The sequence below is a fragment of the Rhinoraja longicauda genome, chromosome 22 (genome assembly GCF_053455715.1).
Source record: "Rhinoraja longicauda isolate Sanriku21f chromosome 22, sRhiLon1.1, whole genome shotgun sequence".
Taxonomy (NCBI): Eukaryota; Metazoa; Chordata; class Chondrichthyes; order Rajiformes; family Arhynchobatidae; genus Rhinoraja; species Rhinoraja longicauda.
Genome location: NC_135974.1, coordinates 14,455,250 through 14,481,399, shown reverse-complemented (window position 1 = coordinate 14,481,399; position 26,150 = coordinate 14,455,250). Strand labels below are relative to the sequence as shown.

The 26,150-nt window shown below is 48.9% G+C and overlaps 2 protein-coding genes across 11 annotated transcripts in view; both read left to right on the top strand.

Moving 5' to 3' along the window:
• The window catches only part of arhgap46b (Rho GTPase activating protein 46b), a 150,598-nt gene extending 134,950 nt beyond the window's left edge, over positions 1–15,648 (top strand). For both annotated transcript variants that reach the window (XM_078418796.1, XM_078418797.1), the window contains 4 exons: positions 780–979; positions 4,896–4,987; positions 7,320–7,489; positions 8,064–15,648. In XM_078418796.1, the coding sequence (XP_078274922.1) occupies positions 780–979; positions 4,896–4,987; positions 7,320–7,489; positions 8,064–8,258 (657 nt within the window). In that variant the 3' untranslated portion in view covers positions 8,259–15,648. The remainder of the gene's footprint in view (positions 1–779; positions 980–4,895; positions 4,988–7,319; positions 7,490–8,063) is intronic.
• Positions 15,649–25,254: 9,606 nt separating this feature from the next.
• The window catches only part of LOC144604409 (PHD finger protein 20-like), a 57,252-nt gene continuing 56,356 nt past the window's right edge, over positions 25,255–26,150 (top strand). For 8 of the 9 annotated variants that reach the window (XM_078418795.1, XM_078418787.1, XM_078418792.1 and 5 more), the window contains exon 1: positions 25,350–25,686. The gene's annotated coding sequence lies outside the window, so the exon portion shown is untranslated. The other variant, XM_078418785.1, reaches the window with a different exon arrangement.

The window sequence follows — 26,150 nt, the reverse complement described above, 5'->3', positions numbered from 1 at the left end:
GATGCGAATTGTTACGTCGCGTGCGTTACGAACAGACTGAAGAGATGCGAATTGTGAAGCCAGAGGAGGGAATGTGGGAGATCGGCCACACTGGTTCTATCCTGCACACTAGGGACAATTTGCAGAAGCCAATTAACCCACAAACCCGTACGTCTTTGGAATGTGGGAGGAAACCGGAGCACCTGGAGACAACCCACAGGGAGAACGTACAAACTCCACACAGACAGCACCCGAGGTTAGGATCGAACCCGGGTGTCTGGCGCAGTGAGGCAGCAACTCTACCTCTGCTCCACTGTGCCGACCCTGTGGCTTCATTAGCTACTTTTCACTTTTCAAGTGTGAACATGAATAGGCAATATATGCCAGTGAACGAGCAAGTTAGAGTGTGGATTGATTCACAAAATGCTGGAGTAACTCAGCAGGTCAGGCAGCATCTCGGGAGAGAAGGAATGGGTGACGTTTCGGGTCGAGACCCTTCTTCAGACTGAAGATGGGTCTCGACCCGAAACGTCACCCATTCCTTCTCTCCCGAGATGCTGCCTGACCTGCTGAGTTACTCCAGCATTTTGTGAATAAATACCTTCAATTTGTACCAGCATCTGCAGTTATCTTCTTATACAGAGTGTGGATTGAATTGGACTGTGCATACAGAGGGGCAAATCAAAACAATCGCGTGTGATTTTAAACCAGTGGTGCCACCTCTGCCGACTTTTCTTTTGCCACATAAAGCTGCAGTTGTGTGCGAGCCAGACTGAAATAATTTGTTTCCCCGCCAACAGGGGCTGAGGAAGCCAACCATTGAGGAAATCCATCACGCAAAGAACGCCATCCTCACGCCGTCCATGTTTGGCAGCTCCCTGGAAGAGATCATGGAAAGACAGCGCGAGCGCTATCCAGAGAAAAAGCTGCCCTGGGTTCAAACACACCTGTCCAACAAAGTGCTGGGACTGGGCGGCGCGCAGGTTGAAGGCATCTTCAGGTAAGGCCGTGCTTGGGTATGGATGAATTAATGAAAACTTTATTGTCACACGTGACAGGTCACAGTGAAATTCGTTGCTTGCATACCGTGCCAAGGTATGCAGTAGTCACCGATGAAGGGCGCTTACGAAGTTACAAATACCCCGCGCCAGTTCCCCCTTCCCCCTCCCTCGCGGCGGCCCCCCACACCGAGTCCTCCTTCGTTCCTTCCCTCGGCATCGACGTCCTTACTTCACGTGTCCGTCTCCTCCGTTATCGGTCGGCGCCGTCATCGGCCGCCGCACCGACCTGTCCACAACACTGCCGAGTCCCCTCCTGAAGCCTCCATGGCTCTGACCCTGGCCCCAGCCGCGGGTCCCAGCGACCGCTCTGACGACCCGCGAGGCCGCGACCTGGGCTTCTCCGCGGCCATCCAGGAGGCGTTGAGACCGCGGTGCCTCGATAAAGGCGTCCGGCCTCGTTCCCAGTCCGCAGCCACGTGGCCCGGCCAGAAGCCTTCTGCTACGATGTGTTATGCTTAAAAAATCACCCCCCTTGGGAGGGTCTAAGCGGGAATGACCACCAATTTATTCAGTAGCAGGAAGGAACTGCAGATGCTGGTTTAGACAAAAGGACTAAGTGGGTCAGTCAGCATCTCAGGAGGACATGGATAGGTGGCATTTTCATAAGTTCATAATTTATTGGAGCAGAATTAGGCCATTAGGCCCATTTAGTCTCCTCCGCCATTCAATCATGACTGGTCTATCCGTTCATATTGTGCCGAGCAGCAATCACCCCGTACACTAGTTCTATCCGACACACTGGGGCAGTTTACAGCGGCCCATTAACCAACAAACCTGTGCATCTTTGCAGTGTGGGAGGAATCCAGAGTACCCGGAGAAAGCCCACCCGGTCACAGAGAGCACGTATAAACTCCATGCAGACAGCACCTGAGGTCAGGATGGAACCCGGGTCTCTGGTGCTGTCGGGCAGCAACTCTACCGCTGGGCCACCGTGCCGTCCAAAATCCCAAAGTTGCACAGAATTCCAGCATCTTCAGCCTCTTGTGTCTTCGGCTCTTTAACACCTTTTCTCTGCTCCCCTCCCAACCCCCAGTCACGCCAAAGGAGACGAGGTTGGAAGTGGCAAGAGGGAATGGTGACGCTGCAGCTGGTCACGCCACTGTTGTGCTACATGATGTGGTGTCGCCTGGCAGCCTCGCCTGTTGTTTTGGTTGGGAAAGGGGACGGTGTGCCCTCTCAACTTCCTGCTTGAGCTGCGATGAAATTTCCAACTAGGACGTCTAATTTTAGCTTTGTGACCTGGGACAGGAAGCCTAGCAAATGACTTCAAATCCCCAATAACAACTCAGCGTACATCAACTCAGGGCTAGGGACGGTGTTGCAGAGTTTATGAGCAGTCTTTTTGTGCGTTACTACAAACTCTGTACAGATGGCGCCCCTAGTCAGGATCGAACCCAGGTCCCTGGCACTGCGAGGCAGCAACTCTACCGCTGCACCACTGGCAAGGTTCGACTGCAAAGATGCACTATAGTCTCTAAGGAGCAGTTGCAGTGAATCACAATGATTAGTTCAGAGGTACAGCATGGAAACAGGCTGATCGGCCCACCGTGTCCGCGCCAACAATCGTGGCTCGGTGGCGCAGCTGTAGAGTTGCTGCCTTACAGCACCAGAGACCTGGGTTCAATTCTGACTGCGGGTTCTATCCTTACGGAGTTTGTATGTTCTCCCCGTGACCTGCGTCGGTTTCCTCCAGATTCTCCAGTTTCCTCCCACACTCCAAAGACATACAAGTTTGTTGGTTAATTGGCTTTGGTAAGATTGTAAATTGTCCCTGTTGTGTGTAGGATAGTGTCAGTTTATGGGGATCGCTGGTCGGCACGGACACGGTGGGCCGAAGGGCCTGTTTCCGTGCTGTATCTCTAAACTAAACCTGTTCACACTAGTTCTATGTTGTCCCACTTCCTCACCCACTCCTTCCACACTAGGGGCAATTTTTACGGAAGGCCAATTAACCTACAAACCTGCCCGTCTTTGGGATGTGGGAGGAAACCTGATCACCTGGGGGAAACCTTGAGTATAGGAGCAAAGAGGTCCTTCTGCAGTTGTACAGGGCCCTAGTGAGACCGCACCTGGAGTACTGTGTGCAGTTTTGGTCTCCAAATTTGAGGAAGGATATTCTTGCTATGGAGGGCGTGCAGCGTAGGTTCACTAGGTTAATTCCCGGAATGGCGGGACTGTTGTATGTTGAAAGACCGGAGCGACTAGGCTTGTATACACTGGAATTTAGAAGGATGAGAGGGGATCTTATCGAAACATATAAGATTATTAAGGGGTTGGACACGATAGAGGCAGGAAACATGTTCCCAATGTTGGGGGAGTTCAGAACCAGGGGCCACAGTTTAAGAATAAGGGGTAGGCCATTTAGAACAGAGATGAGGAAAATCTTTTTCGGTCAGAGAGTTTTAAATCTGTGGAATTCTCTGCCTCGGAAGGCAGTGGAGGCCAATTCTCTGAATGCATTCAAGAGAGAGCTGGATAGAGCTCTTAAGGATAGCGGGGTCAGGGGGTATGGGGAGAAGGCAGGAACGGGGTACTGATTGAGAATGATCAGCCATAATCACATTGAATGGTGGTGCTGGCTCGAAGGGCCGACTGGCCTACTCCTATCCTGCACCTATTGTCTATTGTCTATTGAAACCCAAGAGGTCGTAGGGAGAAGGTACAAACCCCACACAGACAGCACTCAAGGTCAGGATCGAGCCCTGGTGTGAGGCAGAGGCTCCACCAACTGTGCCTCTGTGCCGATGGTTATATATTATTAATGATAATATTATCTCCTGTAAGAATTTCAGACTGCTTAGTGAGAAAGACTCTTCCTGTCCTGTGCCTCCTCCACTGCCAGAGAAAGCAAACTGGAGGAACAGCATCTCATATTTCGCTTGGATAGTTTACAACCCAACAGTGTGAACATTGAATTTTCCAATATTATTAACTAACCAGCAACAACCCTCTCCCCTTCCCCCCCGTCCCCTTCCGCCGATATCCTTTCCTCTGGCTTCACATTTTGTGCTTCTTCTCTCCTTATCGCACAGCCTTATGTTATCTTCCTGTCTCTGGCCCTTGTCAACCTATCTGCCAATCAAACCCCCTATCCACCCCCCCCCCCCCCCCCCGCTCCAGTAATGCCGTGATGGCCAACACACTACTTTGCCAATTGAGCCGTTCCTGATCTGTACACCCGCAAAATCTTGTCTGCCTTCTGGGACGTGTTCGTTTGAACCCCACTCTTCCCCACCTTCTTCTTGCGTTTGAGGCAGCAGAAGTTATGAAGCTGCTTCTGCTTCTGCTGTCTCTGTTTGTTGTCGTTCGCCTGACTGAGGTCAGTTGACAGGGCTCACCACGGGGAGGTCGGCAATGTGAGCCCCTTCCGTACCTCATTCATGCTCTTCCCCCCCTTCTTCCCATGCATCTTCCAAATATACCCTCTGGTACCGTGCCTCTGGTGCCAAGACTTAGCTGTAGGATTCCCTCCCTGAACATTTGCATCTTTTTTTCCTCTTCGTCCCTCCTTGACCATGTGTGTAGTCGTCTGCCCTCTCACCTCTCCCTAGAGTTCACAGTGCAACTTGTTGGCCTATGCTTCCACCAAGTGGCCTGGCTTGTAATCCTACTGTGTTTTGCTGCATTAAAGTGCTTTCTAAATGCAGGCTGTTGTTAAAACATCAGATAAGCCTCTTGCTGATATTGAACCAGTCCCTGAGTTGACAATAGGCTCGGTAATGTGCACAAATATTTGGCATGTGATTGCTTTTGGCCTTAATTGCTTTTTCTTTTAATTCTGTCTCCAGAACCTGTCTAATCTATGTGGAGCATTATTATAGCACCACTAAAAATGGTGTGCCTTTTTGTTCGCAGAGTGCCTGGAGATATAGATGAAGTAAATGCACTCAAACTACAGGTTGATCAGTGGAGAATCCCCGACAACCTTGCTGACCCCCACATACCAGGTAAGGGCTTTGCTACAGACATGCTTGCCACCTAGTGTGGAACATACTGGGGAAAGGTCCCGACCCAAAACCTCATCTTTCTATTTCCTTCCACAGATGCTGTTCCTTCAGCAGTTTGTTCTTTGCTCAAAACCCCAGTATCTGCTGCCTCTTGTGTGCCCATAATCTGGAACAGTCTCAAAGGGCTGAATGACAGACCTGCGCCTGTCCCCATGTTTCCCACAATGCCGTGACTTAAATTAAACACACACATGCACGCACGCACACGCGCACACACTCACGTACACACGCGCACACACACACACTCTCGCACACGCACACATACATGCACACACTCACGTACACATGCACACACACTCACGTAGACACACACACACGTAGACACACACTCATGTAGACACACACACACTCACGTAGACACACACACAGGTAGACACACACACACACACACACACACACACACACACACAGGTAGACACACACACACACACACACACACACACACACTTGTAGATACAAAAAGCTGGAGTAACTCAGCGGGACAGGCAGCATCTCTGGAGAGAAGGATGCTGCTTCTCTCCAGAGATGCTGCCTGTCCTGCTGAGTTACTCCAGCTTTTTGTGCCTACCTTCAATTTAAACCAACATCTGCAGTTCTTTCCTACACCTGTAGATTGATGTGCGTTTGTATATTTGTACATGTGTATCTACTGCACGCACATGTATAACAAATACATATAGCATATATATATATATATATATATGCGTGTGTGTGTGTATATTGTAAGAGAGACATACACAAGGGACTGCATATGTTGATTTACAAAACAAAGGCTCAAAGTGCTGGAGTAACTCAGTAGGTCAGGCAGCATCTCTGGAGGACAAGGATAGGCTATGTTTCGGGCCAGTGCAGAAGAAGGGTCAATACCCAAATTGCCACCTTTCCATGGGTGACCTGCTGAGTATAGAATATAAGACATATATATAGATATATATTATACATTTATTTATGATGCACCAGGGCCCTCTTGTGGTGGGCAAAGATTTTGCATAATTGTACACACGGTGTGGTTAAAGAGAGGGAATTGTAAGGTTCCTGAACTTCATCAATGACCTCCCATTAGATTTGATGTGACCCTGCACGCCTCACTCTCAAAATGGCCAAAGTTGTTGATTATTTCCAACATTTCCTGTCATTTGTTTTCCACACTCAGCGATTTCCTCGCTGCATTTGAAAATCGTTTAATGTTTTTTTTGTGTCGGCCATTCAAAAGGTTGGCTGTTCTTCAGAACACGACAAGAGGCGAAAATGTATTCGGCAAGATCTAGCAATTTGTTCACGGGGACGGAAGCCGTTTCCGATTATAAAAGCCCAAACGGTTCCCAAGCGTTCTTGCCTCATGTCCGTATATCGAGCTAGGTGCTTGACTTTGGATGCGTTTTACTTCAGAATGATCGGTAGGTTTACTGGTAAATGGGTTAATGCCAGCCTCACCAACATCCCGAGGGCAAACTGTGAACAAATCACTTTTAAGTTTGAAGAGGGAGTTGGAAATCGACCCTTGATTTGTCACAAAATGCTGGAGTAACTCAGCAGGTCAGGCAGCATCTCAGGAGAGAAGGAATTTGTCATTGCAGTTTAGTTTATTATGGTTACATGTACTATGGCACAGTGAAAAGCTTTTGTTTGCATGCTCTCCTGTCAAAGAAAAATGATACATGAAGAGGTTCACAGTCATGTCAGGATGGGGTGATGTTTAGCAAAAAAATGTTCTTCTTTCGCCTTTGGAGATGCAGGACACCGATTCAGATGCAGATTCGGTCCACGCCGACCAGCAACCACCACGTACGCGCGCACAATCCTACGCACTAGGGCCAGTTTACAATCTCACTGAAGCAAATGAACCTACAAGCCTGCATGTCTTTGGATGCGTGGGAGGAATCCGGAGCGCCCGGAGAAAACCCATGTGGTCACGGGGAGAACGTACAAACTCCGTACCGACCACACCCGCAGTCAGCAACAAACTCGGGTCTCTGGCGTGGTCAGGCAGCAACTCTACCAAAGCACCACTGATTGAAAGATACAGCATGGAAACAGAACCTTCAGCCCACCAAGTCCACGCCGGCCTCTGATTACCCGTTCACGCTAGTTATCCCACTTACTCATCACACGAGGGGCAATTCACAGAGGCCAGTTAACCTACAAACCCATTATTTAGCAGCAAATGTTTTTTTCACAAAATATTCCATTGTAATTTGTGTCCTACGATGAGATGATATTGTTGGAACCTTTTATTCATCGTCTGTGAATCTTTTGTTGCTCGTCTCTCCAGCCTCGTTGCTCAAGCTGTGGTACCGTGAGTTGGAAGAGCCCCTGATCCCACAGAAGTACTACCCACAGTGTGTGGACAACTATGAGAACCCAGAGGCTGCTGTTGGTGTGGTCGCTTCTCTGCCCGAGATCAACCGCCTGGTCCTCGGTTACCTCATCCACTTTTTACAGGTGAGTCACGTCGAGCATGTTTTATTGTCGTGTGTCCCAAATGGGATGATGATAATACTTACTTGCTGCAGCACGGCAGAATATGTAAACATAGTACACTGTAAACAATAATGGTGCAGGTGTGTGTGCAGAGCCACCCGGAACCTGGGCACGTTGTGTTAATCCGCACAGGGGGGAAAGGGAGAACACTTTGGATCATGTAGGTGGCGCAGCGGTAGCATTGCTGCCTTACAGCGCCAGAGACCCGGGTTCGATCCTGACTACAGATGCTGTCTGTAACGGGTTTGTACGTTTTCCCTGTGACAGCGTGGGTTTTCTCCGGGTGCCTCGGTTTGATCTCGCATTCCGAAGGCTTCTAATTGGCACCCGAAGAAAACCCCCACGGTCACCTGAAGGACGTGCGAGCTCCGCACAGACAGCGCCCATAGTGAGGTAAGGCAGCCACTCTCTCGCTGCGTCGCCGTGCCGTGATTATAATTGGGTGATGGCAGATACTTTTCTCCGGGCGGAGCATGCAAAGAGTTGCCGCGCCCCGTCACAGGAAGCTTTAACAGACGCACGTTTCTCTCGTCAGATTTTTGCACAGCCCATCAACGTGAGCAAAACCAAGATGGACGTCAACAACCTGGCCATGGTGATGGCTCCCAACTGCTTGCGCTGTCAGTCGGACGACCCGAGAATCATCTTTGAGAACACGCGCAAGGAGATGTCCTTCATCCGCCTACTGATCGTGCACCTGGACACCAGCTTCATCAAGGGTGACCTGTGAGAAGCCCTAAGGGACTCATGACAACATGTATGCACGCCCGCGCACACACACACATGCCTGTCTACTCTGGCCGTCCCCTTCGACGTGTGCGTGTGTTTGCTCCTTGGTTCTCCTCTCTTTAGAATGACTTCCCTCTTCGTCGATGGGCAGACATTCATTGCAAACAAAGACATGGCCTCCATTTGGTACCTGGGAAACCCGTGCCTTAGTGCTGTTTGACTTTTGGTTCCATTTCTCTCACTAAATGATGCAGGCTTGAATCCGGGGAGAGTCTGGGACTGAGGAGCCACTGTGAATATGGAATTTATTATCTAAAACTGCCAACTCAAGAGTTTTCACTCCGCGCACAAGATAGTTTATTTCTCCACAGATCAGAATTCAAAGGTGCCTTGTTCTGGAGAAAGCCACGTCAGAAGTTTGGATTTTGTATTGCAGTGCACACGGCAGTGTGCTCCAGCAGGATGTAACAGTGGCCTTTCAGTCTTCACACGGACCAAGGTGGAACAACATTGCACATTGAGGAGGGGTAATGGGCAAGGTGGTACACACAGGGAGACCCCCCCCATTCTGACACAACCACCAGACATGAGGGGCAACAGAGAGAGAGGCTGTGCAAAAGTGACCGGTTTTCTGTTTTGTTTTTGAGAGAAAAACACTTTTAACTGGGAAGTTATGTCTATTTTAAGAAGTGAAGTTTGATTGTCAAGTGAAAAAATAAATGCTTGTAGTTGAGAAACCCGGATTAAAATATCAAATGACATGTTCACTCTGCTTTCACTGGAGGGAAAGGTAGAACCACTACTACTAAACTCTAGGATGTTTCAGACAATCAGCAGACTGCCTTGAACACAAAGTGCAGGAGCGACTCAGCGGCTCAGGCAGCATCTCTGGAGGATGTGGACGGGCAGCGTTTTGGGTCTGGACATCCATCATGGTCCTGATTAATTGTGTGCCTCAAGGTATCGCTCCCACCAAGCCATGATATCACCTAGTTCCCTTATCGACCTCGGCTCTTCAATTCCTTTCTCCGTCTTGGTCCTCTATAAAGGGAGAGATAGACACCAGGAACTGTATGTTTTGATTTGCAAAAAAAGACACAAAGTGCTGGAGTAACGCATCGTGTCAGGCAGCATCTCTGGAGAACATGGACAGGCGATGTTTCAGGTTGGGACCCTTCTTCAGAGTGATTGTAGAAGGGGTGAGAATGCTGGAAGAGAGAGGTGGGGAAGGATAAAGCCTGGCAAGTGATAGGTGGATACCGGGTAGGCCCCTACCCCTTTTTATTCCCACAATTTCCCCCCCCCGCCCACTATAGTGAGCCTGAAGAAGGGTCACCTGTCCATGTCCTCCAGAGATGCTACCTGACACGCTGAGCTACTCCAGCACTTTGTGTTCCAAGCAAGATTCCAGCATACTGCCTTGTTTGTCTGGGGAGCTGGATGTTCCCATTCATTTTTGTTGGACAGCGATTAGTTTCCTCTGTAAACCCCTTTGTAAGTAAAACCGTAATCTGGGTTTTATGATGGTACATGACAGGTAGAGAGTGTATGTGTGTGTGTGCGTGTGTGTGCATGCGTGTATCAGTGTGTGTGCGCGCGTGTATCAATGTGCGCGTGTATCAATATGTGTGTGTGCGCATATCAGTGTGCGTGTATCAGTGTATGTGTGTGCGCGCGTGTATCAATGTGTGTGTGTGTGATTAGATTATTTTTATTCTATTGATTGGGTTTGTTTCCTATTTGACTGAATCCTAATGGGGTTCCCCACTATTTAAAAAGTTGTGAGCGTCATTATCAAGTTCTGAGCCTCATCCAGAACGTGCCTCCCTTCCCAATGAGCTCTTTGTGGTTTATTGACAAGTTGTCCATAATTTACCCTGGCTATTTAATATCTACAAAGCACTGGCTAAATATTTCCGTTTGGTTCCCCCCCCCCCACCCCCCCCCCCCCCCCCCCACCATCAGTCTCTTTGGACTGTTTGAGGAAACGGATGATAAACATTGACTCCTGATTGCCAGCAGATGGATTATTGAATATGTTCATGAAAACAAAAATCGGTCTCGGAACCCATTGGAGATTTCAATCTGTGATTCTAGGTCCCATGTCAGGAACGTTGGTAAAATAAACATGCTCGGGGATTGCAAAGTATCCTTTGAAAATTACAGCTCCCCACTGGTGACATTCAAATGGAATTGAATAATTAAGGAAACTACAAATACCATTGTCCAAAAAATGTGGGGAATTGAAAGCAAAGTCGGGAGTATCAGTTGTTATTTACATTTATAAGTTTCATTTTTGTTATTTGATACCAAAATAATTTATGTTTTGTAAACTTATATCCTCAGTTAGAATTGATGTCATAGGGTTTAAGGGTGAGCAAAAATTGGTTTGTATCAAGTCCATAAAATGGGACTGTTGGGATAAAGGATCTCACTGCTTGCAGCATCGTGGAACAGGTGCTGTTTTTTTCTCTTGCAGATTGCTTTAAAGCTTTCTCCCCTCATTGCCTCCAGTTCGGTTAAGAGAGTTGGGGGGGGGGGGGTGTGGTTTTGCACAAATAAACCACAGACACCTGCACTGTAGATAAATCATGTCTTGAGGAACTGTTGAGAGATGTTTGTGTAGGTTAAGACCACTGTTGGAGGTTGATATCTTGCTCCCTCTCTCTCACCTTAAACCATGCTCCCCATTATAGCTGTTGAACTACGTTTATGTTTGTGGTGTTGTTGGGCCGTTGAGGTTGTCTTTGTGAGCAAGTGTTTCTGCTTTAGCTCCAATAGCGCCACTGTTATTTATGTGAGGCAGGAGAGGAGTTAGAGTTTGACCTTACTGGAAAGCACCAGCTTCTTCCTACTGACATAATTTTGTACAGCTTTAAAATAGTGTGCAAATCTCACTTTAAAAAGCGCATAGATCCTGAGATGGAGTTGCTGGGGTAAAATCTAGCTTTTCACACAAAACAAACCTGAGACACAATATAGACGCCAAGTGCTGGAGTAACTCAGCGGGTCAGGCAGCATCTGTGGAGAAAAAGCAATAGGTGACATTTCGGGTGGAGACCCCTCTTCCGACTCCAGAGATGCTGCCTGACCGGCTGAGTTACTCCGGCACTTTGTGTCTGTCTTTGTGACTATAAACCAGCATCTGCATTTCTTTGTTTCAGTAAACCTGAAATGAATGGGTTTTGAATGTCCTCCCTCTTTTGGTGTAAAAGGTGGGGAAAGTATATATATTTTTCTCCAATATTTGAAAATATAAAACTAAATACAATCCCTTCCTGCACCTCGTTAAGTGTATGTTGTTATTTGTACAGAATGACTTTAATTTGGGAATCTTTATTGAAGCTTGATCTTTGGCAGGTGTTTACATTTTTATATTTAGAGTGTGGTTTATTGAGGCTGGATTGCAAATATCTGCACCCAGTATCTAATCGTTGCTTCGGTGACCTCCTCCTCCCTAAGTTAATGCTGCAAGATGTGCAAAGATAATTTGATTTGTGGTTCGGTTTCTGTTACTATGTTAATCCAAGGCAGCACTCTCAGAATTCAAACCTTAAAACGTTTCAAAATGATTTGCGGAGTGAGATTAAATTAATGATAACTGACATTGTGAGCCATCCATAGAAAATAGAGAACTCCTGGAGGGGATGTATTACACCAGGAGACACCATTGTTATAATGCCAAGTGCTACCGGTTCCAATAGTCCACTCATTTGAGCATTGTAAGCCACATGCTGCAAGCCATTCAGAGAGGGGACCTAATTGAATCTTTTGGTTCAATTAAGAATGGGATTGCTTTACTTTTACAGAATTTACAAACCGTCTATGCTGAAAATATCTTAAGTTTAAGCAGAACTTTCCTCGACGGTCAGCCAATGTTTTTTAAATTCTTTTATGTCTCTGCTGTCTAAAGTAGATCAAATGGATGTGAGATAGACACAAAGTGCTGGAGTAACATAGCGGGTCAGGCACATCTCTGGAGAGAATGGATGGGTGATGTTTCAGGTCGGAACCCTTCTTCAGACTGAAAGTAGAGATGGTGTGGTGGGGGGTGGAGGGTAATAAACTACCCTGAGAAGGGGGTCCCGACCCGAAACGTTACCCATCCTTTTTCCTCTCGAGATGCTGCTGAGGTATTCCAGCACTTTTTGTGTCTATCTTTAGTATAAACCAGCATCTGCAGTTCCTCGCTTCTTCAAAAGGATGTGAGGCGCCATTTGTACTAGAGGTGGCTAGGACCAGACTCGGGGTCTACCTCGGGTAGTATGGAGGTCATTCAGTTCTGGCGCGTGACGCTGGGCTAGTGGTGAGGTACTTCATTCACGCCACTGCCTTGTGTGGTGCTGCGGATTTGGGACATTCGATGCTGGGGCTCAAGATTGCTGTTTAGATTCTCTGAAACAATCACCTCCTGCAACAGGCTGTTAATTGGCTGCTGTAAATGGTAAATTGTCCCTGGAGTGCAGGGCCGTGCTCGTGTACGGGGATCGCTGGTCAGCGCAGACTCGGTGGGCCAAAGCACTATCTCTAAACTAAACTGAAAGTAGTGGGAATGGGAATATCCAATGGGCAGTTTCCTCACAAACAAAGATCTTGGTTGATCCCTTCCCCTCTCCCAACCACTATCCCACAAGCTGGCCTTCCTGGAGTGTGTGCATGTGCATGTGTATGGGAGTCCTTTCCCTCCCTGGTCACCCCTGTACACACATAGAGTGCTGCAACATCAACCAGTCTAATTCCCTCCATCATGCCTTGCCTTAAGCCCTAAGTGGCTCGATGTTGGTGAAGCCCTAAGATCAGGGGAAGACGGGTCTTGTCAGTCAGACCCAGGGGTCGTCTCGTACCTAAGAATGAATGCATTTGACATTCCGAACACATCATGTATAAACCGACTGCCCTGATAATAATACCATGTCTTTGACTGTACAGTGCCTTTCAACCTTTGTCCATTCACGTTAATCTCTCCAGGAGCTTGCAAAGTTAAATGTTTTCACAGGTGTTCCTTTCACGTTCAGCTTTCTTGTTCACACTCCTCCCCCCCCCCCCCCCCCCCCTCTCTCTCTGTCCAAGGTTAATGTTCACCTTTGCAGCACTCAAGCTGGTGATAGCCACTGGCTCAGTGGTCCCAAGGTGTCCTGGTTTGTAAAAATATTCGAGAGAATCTCAAAACGGATAATAAGCTATAAGATAATGGATGTTTGTACGTTCTCCCTGTGACCGCGTGGGTTTTTTCCTGGGTGCTCCAGTGCAGGTTTGTAGGTTAATTGGCTTAGGTAAAGACTGTAAATTGTCCCTGGTGTGTAGGATAGTGCTCGTGTGCGGGGATCGCTAGTCAGCACGGACTCGGTGGGCCGAAGGGCCTGTTTCCACGCTCTATCTTGAAACGAAGCTGATATATTTTCCACTGTTGTTTATACTGCAATGTATAACTGTCCAAAATGTACTGTAAATCATCCGACACCTCAAGGAGTGTGGGTCACACTTGGTGCCGTGAACACACGTGACCCACTCTATGCATTTCAGTATTTTGTTAAACGTCGTTGTTCGCAGTGAAGGGGCTATTTATCCTGGCATTTTTTCATCTTTTCATCAAACCGCGTGCTTATTTTGTTGTCGGGAAAAGGTATTTTCTTCCTCCTTTGCAGCCTCTAGTTTTGTCGACTTGCACTGTCCAGTTGGACAGTGCTGCCCATCCCCAGCCTATTCTTCACCCAGCTCTGCCGCGATGCTGGTTCCCTTCCCCAGCTACAGGTCTGGTTGTTGACCGCCATCACCGGCCTTTGCCAGTCAATGATGTTAACCTCATTGCCCTGAATGCTCAGCTTCCCTGGGAAGGAAGCCTCGAGAGTTGTTCTCCGGCTCTTTTGGTCCTGCGATCATTTCTTATTATGAGCTATGCTAGTTTATATAAACTGGCAGACGCACATAAAACTGTAGCAACAGCAAGCAATGTTTCAATTCCCTCATGAGAGCAAGGTGCTCAGTCAGCACCTTTCCCACCAGTGAATACTCCACACCAGTGTGGGAAGGAACTGCAGATGCTGGTTTACACCCAAAGATGGACATAAAACGCTGGAGTAACTCAGTGGGTCTTGCAGCATCTCTGGAGAAAAGGAACGGGTGATGTTTCGTGTCGGGACCCTTCTTCAGACTGGTTGAGTCTGAAGAAGGAGCTCGACCCGAAACGTCACCTATTCCTTTTCTCCACAGATGCTGCCTGAGTTACTCCAGCGTTTTGTGCCTACACCACACCAATCCCAGACACCGTTATGCACATGGGGTAGAGGTCAGTTCAGGAATAGAGGTGGTATCTTCTGCAGTTTAATCATCTGGAAGGCTGTCCAAGCCTCCTGTCCAGTCTCCGGCAGGTTGTAAAGTTGCACAAGAGGCAAACGTATTCAAACAACCAATTCCCCTGCTGATTTAAAATGGGGAGGGAGAACCACTAGCCTTGTGTATGTCCTTTGAAATGGCTGGTTGCATCATTTATGAGAACTAAGTGGAATTTATTAACCTGCCAACAGAGAACTGCCACGTTAGGGGGTTAGGAAGGTTTTTGCTTTCGTGGCTACATTAATATTTCCTATTCTTTATGGCATGACCGGCAATGTACAAAAATATAGCTGGATAAACACTCCTGTTTGCAATGTGAAATGATCTGCAGTACTACATTAACAGGCATTTGCATCAATCTTATGTACCCAATGTTGTACACAATCTCTGGCATTACACCGGCACCATTTTTTTTGTACATACATATTTGTCGCTATCTCAGCATTTTGATAAATACTAGAAGAATACTTAGTGATGGGTGCAGTTTCCGCGCTGAATCTCTAAAGCCTAAAACCTCCTGCAAAATGGATGCAGGGTGATAGAGGAGTGGGGTTTTACCAAGTTACATTTCAGAATACCAGGGAGGCAGTTGCAACTTTTTTTTTTTAATTGATTTTCCTCATTGTCCCAACCAAGAATTTACTTAAATGACATTTGTACAATTTGAAAAGAGGTCAAATGTGGCTAAAAGAATATTGAGCTGTGTCCATAATTGTCCAAATAATTGAACTGGGGAAAAGGTTTGCAACTGTGTGAGGAATGGAGACTACCTGAAAACAAAACCAAATATGATAACCACTTTTGATTGTGTTTCTTTTTTTTTTGTACATTGTTTCTGAATCATTTTATATATGCATTAGTATTACTGTGCAAAACTGTGTTGTAAACATTGCTGTTTTATTTTAAATGGTTTCTTTGCACTTAGCCTCTCCTTTCTGCTGTGATATGTTAATGCTATTTGACAGGTTGTATAAAAGCAGAATATTTTTTTTTTGTGCACACTGGATGTTTCTTTGCAAGAGAAGTGTAAATAAAAGCTGCAAGATTCTGAATTAAAATGGTTTCCGGTGCATGTTGTTCAGAGTGCCTGTCTGCTCAGGGCATCAAATCACAGTTGGAGCCTGTGTATCTTCCTTTCCAGCTGCAAACATAAACATAAACATAAATTTGCTGCCAGCATACCAAAGTCAAGAGATCACTGGTGGCGCAGCGGTAGAGTTGCTGCCTTGCAGTGCCAGAGACCACTGTTCGATCCTGATTGGCTGGTCTCTGTATGGAGTTTGCACGTTCTCCCTGTGACAGCGTGGGTTTCCCCATGGTACTCCAGATTCCTCCCACACTCCAGAGACGTACAGGTTTGTAGGTTTATTGGCTTCGTTAAGGATTGTGAGTTGTCCCTAGTTTGTGGGAGAGTGCTTATGTAGGAGGATTGATGGTCGGCGCGGACTCGGTGGGCCACAAGGCCTGTTTCTGTGCTGTATCTCTAAACTTAACTAAATCTGATCCTTTGAGTTCAGAGATGCAACATGGACTCTCTGTTGCATGTTCGGTCGATCAATGCCAACTGTCGATCACCTCACATTAGTATAAGAAAATAACTGCAGATGCTGGTACAAATCGAAGGTATTTATTCACAAAATGCTGGAGTAACTCAGCAGGTCAGGCAGCATCTCGGGAGAGAAGGAATGGGTGACGTTTCGGGTCGAGACCCTTCTTCAGACACATTAGTTCTGTATTACTGGTCCACCACCGATTTTAAGGCAACTGGTGGTCCGGCACCTCCTTTAATCTGGACAGAATGAGAAGAGTGCACTTGAAATTCCCCCTGGAAGCCCCTCCCGAAAATGTGCCTAGGCCAGGCAAGATGGCCGACCTCGACTCATCGGAACTTCTGTGGCCGATCAGCGGGTTGAATTTGCCCCCTGTGGCCGGGGCTCTGGAACTCCGGCCCGGCCAGAGCCGGCAGATCCGTTCCCATAGCCGACTTCCGAGGCCGTGACGGCCGTTGGTCAGGCAAAACGAATAATCCAGCAAGGCTCTGGAACCAAGGGTGCTGGAAAATTGGTGGTGGAAGTGTACCTCACTCTCTTCCATCCACTCCCTACACACCAGGGGCAATTTTCAGAGGGCCAATTAACCTACAAACTCGCACGTCTCTGGAGTGTGGGAGGAAACTGGAGCACCTGGAGGAAACCCACCTGGTCAGGAGGAGAACGTACAAACTCCTTACAGAGAAGGCACTCGTAGTCAGGATCGAATCAGGACCTCTGGCACTGCGAGGCAGCCTTCCACCAGCACTAACAAGCTTGGCATAACAGCTCTCCACTGCAGAGTAAAGGACAGGCTGAATTTCAGCAAAGTTAGCAGTTTCATGAAGCAGAGAATGCAGTACTGAGTGGCCATTGAATGTTTTTAAGTGGAGCAGCTCTGATTACATCAGTGACCTTGTGAGAATAAAATGCTATTGTAAGTGTATATTTTTTGGAGAAAGTGAGAGATGGTAACAATGAATTGGGGAGCACAGTAACCTAACCATAACCCTAACCCTAACCAGGAATCTCCAGGGAGAGATCATTGAGCACCAGAGGGCATTTTGTCCCACTGTCTGATAAATCACAACCTAACCCTAACCCTAATTTGCAAGAAGGCATAGCAAGCTCCCTGAAGTAACATGCCATTAATCCACTACCTCACTATTAGGAAATCACAAAATACGAGGAACCAGATGCTGGGATCCTGAGCAAAACACAGTGCAAGAGTAACTCAGCGGGTCAAGGCAGCATCTGTGGAGGGGATGGACAGGTGACATTTTGGGTCAGGGCCCTTCCTCAGACAATGCCGTTGTCTGGTCCCCTCTGATTCACAAACCATCCTTGCTGGGAAATGCATACTGTTCAAGAGACTCCGGAGTGTTTTATTGTCATAAGTACCGACATAGAACAATTAAATTCTTACTTGCGCCAGCACAAGTTTGCAAACGCAGCACACTATAGATGATATAAAAAAACAAAAAAAGGTTTCATACGTTTAAAAAAAAAACTCTGCAAATTAAAACAAAGCCCAAAGTCCCTGGTGCAACCAACGTATGTTCGGAGTTTGGTTGGAGTTCATAGTATTCCACAGACTTTCGACTTACAGCATGGAAACAGGCCCTTCGGCCCACCGAGTCTGTGCCGACCAGCGATCATCCTGTACACTAGCGCACTATCGTACGCACTAAGGACAATGCACAATTTACAGAAGCCTATTAGCCTACAGACATTTACATCTATGGAGTGAGAGAGGCACCCGGAGAAAAACAACGCGATCACAGGAAGAATGTACAAACTCCGTACAGACATATACATAGTCAGGATCGAACCCAGGTCTCCGGCGCTGTAAGGCGGTGACTACGCCGACCCATAGCCTGATGCTTGTTGGGAAGAAGCTGTTCCTGAACCTGGGCATTACAGTTTTCAAACTCTGATACCTTCCTGATGGCAGGAGTGAAATGAGAGCATAGCCAGGAGGGCCCCGACGTGGCAACTCCAACAGCCTGACTGCGGGAGAAGACGGCAGGGAAGAGAAAAAGACATTCTGGCCTTCCATCACAGTGAGGAGGTGACTGGAGGAGACTCACTGTGATGGATGTTTCTTTTGTTTGGTGTTGGTTTATGATTGTATGTGTTATGGCATTTCTATTGATTATTCTTATTGGTCTTATTGTTGAACTGCGGGTAATTTTTCATTTCACTGCACATTTATGTGTATGTGACAAATATATTGACTATTGATATTGGTGATGCTGGCTGCCTTTTTGAGATGCTGTCGACCCCTTTGCAGGGGGGGGGAGGTCAGAACCCACGATGGACTGGACAGTGTTGACCACTTTTTGTAATCTCCTTCGTCCCTGGGTGTTCGAGATGGCCGAACTCGTGGGCGTGGGGGTCTAACACTCGGAACTCCTCAACAAGACTGTCGTACTGCGGTCACCAGGAATGCAACAGGTCCAGGGAGAGAGAAGATGTGCAAACTCCACACAGGCAGCGACCAGCATTGAACCTGGGCCTGTGAGCCGTGAGGCAGCGGCTCCACCAATTGCACCACTGTGCTGCTCCTCTGAGCTAAGATCAATCAGTTTGACAGAAAGGAACAGTAAATTGTTTTCTCTGGAATGTTGGAGCTTGAGGGGAGAGTTTATAGAAGTATATAAAATTATAAGGCTTCGACACGGTAGACAGTCAGAACTGAAGATAGACACAAAAAGCTGGAGTAACTCAGCGGGTTGAGCAGCATCACTGGACAAAAGGGATAGGGCCCATCTCAACCCAAAACATCATCAATTTCTTCTCTCCAGAGATGATGCCTGACCCGCTGAGTTACTCCAGCTTTTTGTGTCTCTCCGGTTTAAACCAGCATCTGCATCCTCATTCTTTAGGGAATTGGGGTTCCCCTCTCCCATCATAAATGAGGCCCTCACACGTGTCTCCTCGGTGCCCCGCAGCTCCGCCCTTGCTACCCCTCCCACCAGTCCCCCTAGTCCTCACCTTTCACCCCATCAGCCGTCGAATTCAACACACAATCCTTTGACAGTTCCGCCACCTCCAACAGGATCCCACCTCTAGTTGCATCTTCCCATCTCCACCCCTTTCCACCTTCCGCAGAGAACGTTCCCTCCGCAACTCCTTGGTAAGCTGATCCCTTCCCACCCAAACCACCCCTTCCCCAGGTACCTTGCCCTGTAACCGCAGGAGATACAACACCTGACCCTGTACCTTCCCCATCGACTCTGTCCAGGGACCCCGGCAGTCCTTTCAGGTTGGGTAGAGGTTCTCTTGCACCTCCTCCAACCTCATCTACTGTATCCATTGTTCGAGACGTGGACTCTTACACATCGGCGAGACCAAACACAGACTGGCGATCGTTTCACTGAACACCTTTGCTCAGCCCACCTGGGCCTACCTGATCTCCCGGTCGCTGAACACTTGAATTCTCCTTCCCATTCCCACACTGACCTTTCTGTTCTTGGTCTCCTCCATTGTCAGAGTGAAGCTAAATGCAAATTGGAGAAACAGCATCTCATATTTTGCTTGGGCAGCTTTACATCCCAGTGGTATGAAATTAATTTCTCTCACTTCAAGTAACCCCTGCATTCCCTCGCTCTCCATTCGTCCCTCAACCCAGTCGCACCAGCTTCTGGTTCTCACCTGGCAAACAGCTGACTGGCCTGTTTCCATTATCATTACTAATGTTCGTCCATTATCGTTACTTTTTTTGGCATATCTTTCATTCATTGTTCTATATTTCTCTCTCAGCATGATCGTCTATATCTCTCGTGTCCCTTTCCCGTGACTTTCAGTCTGAAGAAGGGTCTGGACCAGAAATGTCACCCATTTCTCTCCTGAGATGGTGCCTGTCCCAGGTGGAAATGCCCAACGCAGGAGGGCAGAGCTGTCGGGTGAGAAGGGGAAAGTTTAATGAAGATGAGCGGGGTATTAAACGGAGAGTGGCGGGGTCCTCGAACACATTGCCGGGGGTGGTGGTGGAAGCAGATACGATAGTGGCGTGTAGGGGCGTTTAGATAGGCACATGGACGTGCAGAAGCTGGGTGGCAGTGTGAACTGTGAGGAAGATGCTATGAGGTTGCAGGGTGAATTGGACAGGTTGTGTGAGTGGGCGGATGCAGGGCAGATGCAGTTTAATGTGGATAAGTGTGAGGTTATCCACTTTGGTGGTAAGAATAGGAGGGTAGATTATTATCTGAATGGTGTCAAGTTAGGAAAAGGGAACGTACAACGTGATCTGGGTGTCCTGGTGCATCAGTCACTGAAAGGAAGCATGCAGGTACAGCAGGCAGTGAAGAAAGCCAATGGAATGTTGGCCTTCATAACAAGAGGAGTTGAGTATAGGAGCAAAGAGGTCCTTCTGCAGTTGTACAGGGCCCTAGTGAGACCGCACCTGGAGTACTGTGTGCAGTTTTGGTCTCCAAATTTGAGGAAAGATATTTTGCTATTGAGGGCGTGCAGCGTAGGTTTACTAGGTTAATTCCCGGAATGGCGGGACTGTCGTATGTTGAAAGACTGGAGCGACTAGGTTTGTATACACTGGAATTTAGAAGTAGGAGAGGGGATCTTATCGAAACATATAAGATTATTAAGGGGTTGGACACGTTCGAGGCAGGAGGCATGTTCCCAATGTTGGGGGAAGTCCAGAACCAGGGGCCACAGTTTAAGAATAAGGGGTAGGCCATTTAGAACAGAGATGAGGAAAAACTTTTTCAGTCAGAGAGTTGTAAATCTGTGGAACTCTCTGCCTCAGAAGGCAGTGGAGGCCAATTCTCTGAATGCATTCAAGAGAGAGCTAGATAGAGCTCTTAAGGATAGCGGAGTCAGGGGGTATGGGGAGAAGGCAGGAACGGGGTACTGATTGAGAATGATCAGCCATGATCACATTGAATGGTGGTGCTGGCTCGAAGGGCCGAATGGCCTCCTCCTGCACCTAATGTCTATTGATAGGAAAAAATACTGCAGATGCTGGTTAAAATCGAAGGTAGACACACAATGCTGGAGTAACTCAGCAGGTCAGGCAGCATCTCGGGAGAGAAGGAATGGGTGACGTTTCGGGTCGTCTGAAGAAGGGTCTCGACTCGAAACATCACCCATTCCTTATCTCCCGAGATGCTGCCTGACCCGCCGAGTTACTCCAGCATTGTGTGTCTACCTAAGAGGGATATGGATCATGTACAGGCAGGTGAGATCACTTTGGCTTGACATCATGTTTGGCGCAGGCACTGTGAGCAGAAGCTGTGCTGTTTTATGTGAGATGTCAGAGGCGAGCATTGGGATCCCACACGGAGGAGCTGCAGGAGTTTACATACTGCTGGTCCACCTCTGTGGCCTTTGCATCAGAGATCCCCACATCATCAGAACATGAGCGGCGCTGTGGAGCCGCGGTAGAGTTGCTGTCTCACAGCGCCAGAGACCCTGGTTCAATCCTGACAACGGCTGCTGTCTGTCCGGAGTTTGTACATTCTCCCTGTGACAGCGGGGTTTCATAGAAACATAGGTGCAGGAATAGGCCATTCGGCCCTTCCAGCCAGCACTGCCCTTCAATGTGACCATGGCTGATCATCCAAAATCAGTACCCCCGTTCCAGCTTTTTCCCCACACAACAGCCACTCTAAATCTAACTCTCTCCGTTTCACTCCAAAGACGTCAGGTTTGGGGTTAATTGGCTTCGGTAAAAAAATGTAAATTGTCCCTAGTCTGTAGGATCGAGCTAGTTAGTGTCTGGGGATCGCTGGCTGGCGTGGACTCGGTGGGCCGAAGGGCCTGTTCCAATGCTGTATCTCTAAAGTAACTAAAACGTAAAGAACATTTAGTATGGGGACATTTCCCGGCAATATTGAATTGTACACACTGAGACCTTATGAAAAGTTTTTGCGCGGTTTATTTTGTTTTGTTACATTTTTTTTTTAATTCCTAGTAAAGTTTTATGGAAAAAACAAAGTTCACGACATATTAATTGTAATTTTAAAAGCCTGCCGTGAACATGGTCGGATAAACTCGGACCAACAAGCTGATTAACCCAATCACGAACCAAACAGGATGCATTCAAGGAAATCTGCCAAACCAGCAAAAGCTTATTATTCGGTAGAAACAAGGAACTGCAGATGCTGGTTTACAAAACAACAAAGTGCTGGAGTAACTCAGGGGGGGTCAGGCAGAACGTGGAGAAGCGACGTTTCGGGATAAAGACTTCTTCAGACTTTTATGCTTGTTATTCAGGTTTTTTTTCCCTGCAGCCAATGTTTCTAAATCTCTCTCAATCTCTCTCTGTTTCAAATGCGGTGAAGGTAGAGCGGTTTCACATTACTCCTGCTATCATTTCCCTCGTCTCTCGCGAAAGTGCTGATTCCTCGAGAGATGTCCTTGTTTCTCTTGGGATCTGCTGCACACGTCTGTGGAATTTGACCCAAAACGCTGGAGTAACTCAGTGGGTCGGTCAGCATCTCTGGAGAGAAGGAATGGGTGACGTTTCTGGTCGAGACCCACCTTCAGACCCGACCAGTTTAATAATCACTTTAGCCCCAATGGAGGCTGACTGTGCACTATTTCCATTGGCTCCAAACACTCAGGGCAATGTTGCACAAAATAATTAGATAATTACAAGGCCATTATTATTCAAACCCGCGCCTGTGCATACACGTGTGGGAAGGAACTGCAGATGCTGCTTTAAACCGAAGATAGACACAAAATAGCTGGAGTAACTCAGCGGGACAGGCAGCATCTCTGGAGAGAAGGAATGGGTGACGTTTCGGGTCGAGACCCTCTTCAGACTGTCTGAAACATCACCCTGTTCCTTTTCTGCAGAGATGTTGTGTCTGACCTGCTGAGTTCCTCCAGCTTTTTGTGCCCATGCGTGTAGTGTTCGGCGATTACCCTGCCTGGTAATTCACGTCATCCTTAATTCACATGCAGGGAAATAAAAAAATGTGTGTGGTGTCTTTCACGTCGCCTTTACAAGAGCTTTCAGGACGCCTTAACCCCCCCTCTGCCGCCATTATAGATCAGAAGGATCCATCAACGACTTCTGGAGAAAACCAATGTCCTGCCACCACCAGCCATTGGGAGGTTGTGTAAAAGCCTCGAAAACACGTCAAAGAGGAACTGATGAATCCGGAGATTATGCACAACCTGGCTTGTCTGTGTATGTTTATTGTTTTCTCCTTTAATATTTAACCCCCCTTCCCCCTCCCCGATACTTCAAGACTGAACCACCCTTCACGTGTAAAGAAATCTTGTACAAAAGGACACAAAGTCTGACGACACTCAAAGTCTGAAGAAGGGTCTGGACCCGAAACGTCGCCTATCCCGTGTTCTGCTGTCTGATCCGCCGAGTTACTCCAGCACTCTTTTTTATTTGTAAACCAGCATTTGCAGTTCCGTCTTTCTACCGAAAAATGAGCATTGCTAACGGACTTACTCCGGCACTTTGTGTCCCTTTTTTGCGTATTAACCAGCGCCTGCAGTTCTTTGTTTCTATGGTTTTGCATTTTTGTACATGTTTTTAATCAATAAAAAAGTTTCGATTTAAAAAAAAAATCCAGCAAGTTGAAAATTATTTTCCCTTCACGTTTAAGAAGCAATTAAACACGTACACGGAGGGGATATGGGCCAAACGCAGGCAAGTGGGACATGTAGGTGGGACAAGTTGGTCGGTGTGGGCAAGTTGGGCCGAAGGGACTATTTCTACGCAGTGTGACCGTTTTTCCCTTTGAAAATAGCTCTGAAGTTTTGGCCAAGCAATGGATCTGATCCATAATAACCAGTGTAAGGGGAAAGGTGTCTTCCAAGACCAGCTGTTCTGCTTTTTACCACCGTTTATGTTGAATATCACGCACGCTTTCCCTCGCCTCTCACTCGATACAAATGACACTCGCTACATTTCCTTGTATCAACCTTCCAGCGGCCGGAGCGCATGCGCAGGGGAGGGAAGGGTTAGCAGCGGCTGAAGGGGAAGAAGGGCGGTCTCTGTAAGGGGTGGAGGCATGAGAGGAAGAACAGAGTCCGGTACTAGGGGTGCGGCTGGGAGAGGGCAGGAGGTAAATAATCCACGTTGCTTGTTTTCTTTCTTTCTCATTTATTTCCCTTTCTCTCTCTCCTTTTACTCTGTTTATACCTCCCCCCCCCCCCACACACCCCTGGGGAGGGAGCCTGACACCCTGTCCCCACACCCACTGCACCCTGCTGGGGCCGCCGGGCCCAACCACAGAGAGAGAGAGAAAGGGAGAGAGAGGCAGAGAGAATGAGGCAGGCAGAGAGCGGGAGAGAGAAAGGGAGGAGGGAAGAGGGAGGGGGAGGGAAGAGGGGGGGGAGGGAAGAGGGGGGGGAGGGAAGAGGGGGGGGAGGGAAGAGAGGGGGAGGAAGAGAGGGGGAGGGAAGAGGGGGGAGGGAAAAGAGGGGGGAGGGAAGAGAGGGGGAGGGAAGAGAGGGGGGAGGGAAGAGAGGGGGGAGGGAAGAGAGGGGGAGGGAAGAGGGGGGGAGGGAAGAGAGGGGGAGGGAAGAGAGGGGGGAGGGAAGAGAGGGGGGGAGGGAAGAGAGGGGGAGGGAAGAGAGGGGGGAGGGAAGAGAGGGGGAGGGAAGAGAAGGGGGGAGGGGGGAGAGGGAGGGGGAGAAGGAGGGAGGGGGGAAGAGGGAGGAGGAGGGGAGAGAAGAGGGGGAGGGGAGGGGAGAGAAGGGGGGGAGGGGAGGGGAGAGAAGGGGGAGGGGAGGGGAGAGAAGGGGGGGAGGGAGAGAAGAGGGAAGGGGAAGAGAGGGGAGGAGAGAGGGGGGAGGGGAGAGAAGAGGGGGAGGGGGGAGAAGGGGAGGGGAAGAGAGGGGAGGGGAAGAGAGGGGAGGGGGAGAGAGTGGGGAAGAGGGAGGGGGAAGAGGGAAGGGGAGAGAAGAGGGGGAGGGGAGAGAAGGGGGAGGAAGAGAGAAGGGGAGTGGGAGAGAGGGAGGGAGGGAGAAGGGAGAGGAGAGAGAGAGAGAGAGAGAGAGAGAGAGAGAGAGAGAGAGAGGGAGGGAGGGAGGGAGAGAGAGAGAGAGAGAGAGGCAGGCGGTGTAAAAAAAAACCGCGGTGCAACCGAACTTGCTTTGATTGACAGAGCGCACAACCAATAGGAGATAATGGCGGAGCGGGCGGGCCTATGGGCGGGCGGGACATGGGGCGCGCCCCGCCCCTTTGGGAGGCGAGTTTGGTTGCAGCGCGCAGCAGAATCCCACCCGGACGGTGCGTGTGTGTTTGTGTCTGTCTCTCTCTCTCTCTCTCTCTCCTTCCCTCCCTCCTTCCCTCCCTCCCTCCCAGTACTGTCACCACCCCCCCTCCCCCAGATCCTCAAGAGGGGAGGGGTTTACACATTTTAGGAAGTTGTTGTTTTTTTTCCCCCCCGAAAGAAAGGGGAAGGAGAAAAGGAATCAGTTTGTGGTGTGTGTGTGGAGTTTGCACATTAGAGAGAGACAGAGAGAGAGAGAGAGGAGAGAGAAGAGGAGAGAGAGAGAGAGAGAGAGAGAGGAGGTGAAAAAGAAGAGTCGTCACGGCGGAGGCGGCGGCATCAACAGCATGGAGAGAGTGAGGTAGGAGGGAGGGGGGGAGGGTGTGAGGGAGGGTGTGAGGGTGTGAGGGAGGGAGGGTGTGAGGGAGGGGGGGAGGGTGTGAGGGAGGGTGAGGGGGGATAGTGGGGGGGGGGTGAGGGAGTGGGGGTGTGAGGGAGGGGGGGTGTGAGGGAGGGGGGGAGGGTGTGAGGGAGGGGGGGTGTGAGGGAGGGGGGGAGGGTGTGAGGGGGGGAGGGTGTGAGGGAGGGGGGGTGTGAGGGAGGGGGGTGTGAGGGAGGGGGGGAGGGTGTGAGGGAGGGGGGGTGTGAGGGAGGGGGGGAGGGTGTGAGGGAGGGTGAGGGGGGATAGTGGGGGGGGGGTGAGGGAGTGGGGGTTGTGAGGGAGGGGGGGTGTGAGGGAGGGGGGGAGGGTGTGAGGGGGGGAGGGTGTGAGGGAGGGGGGGAGGGTGTGAGGGAGGGGGGGGAGGGTGTGAGGGAGGGTGAGGG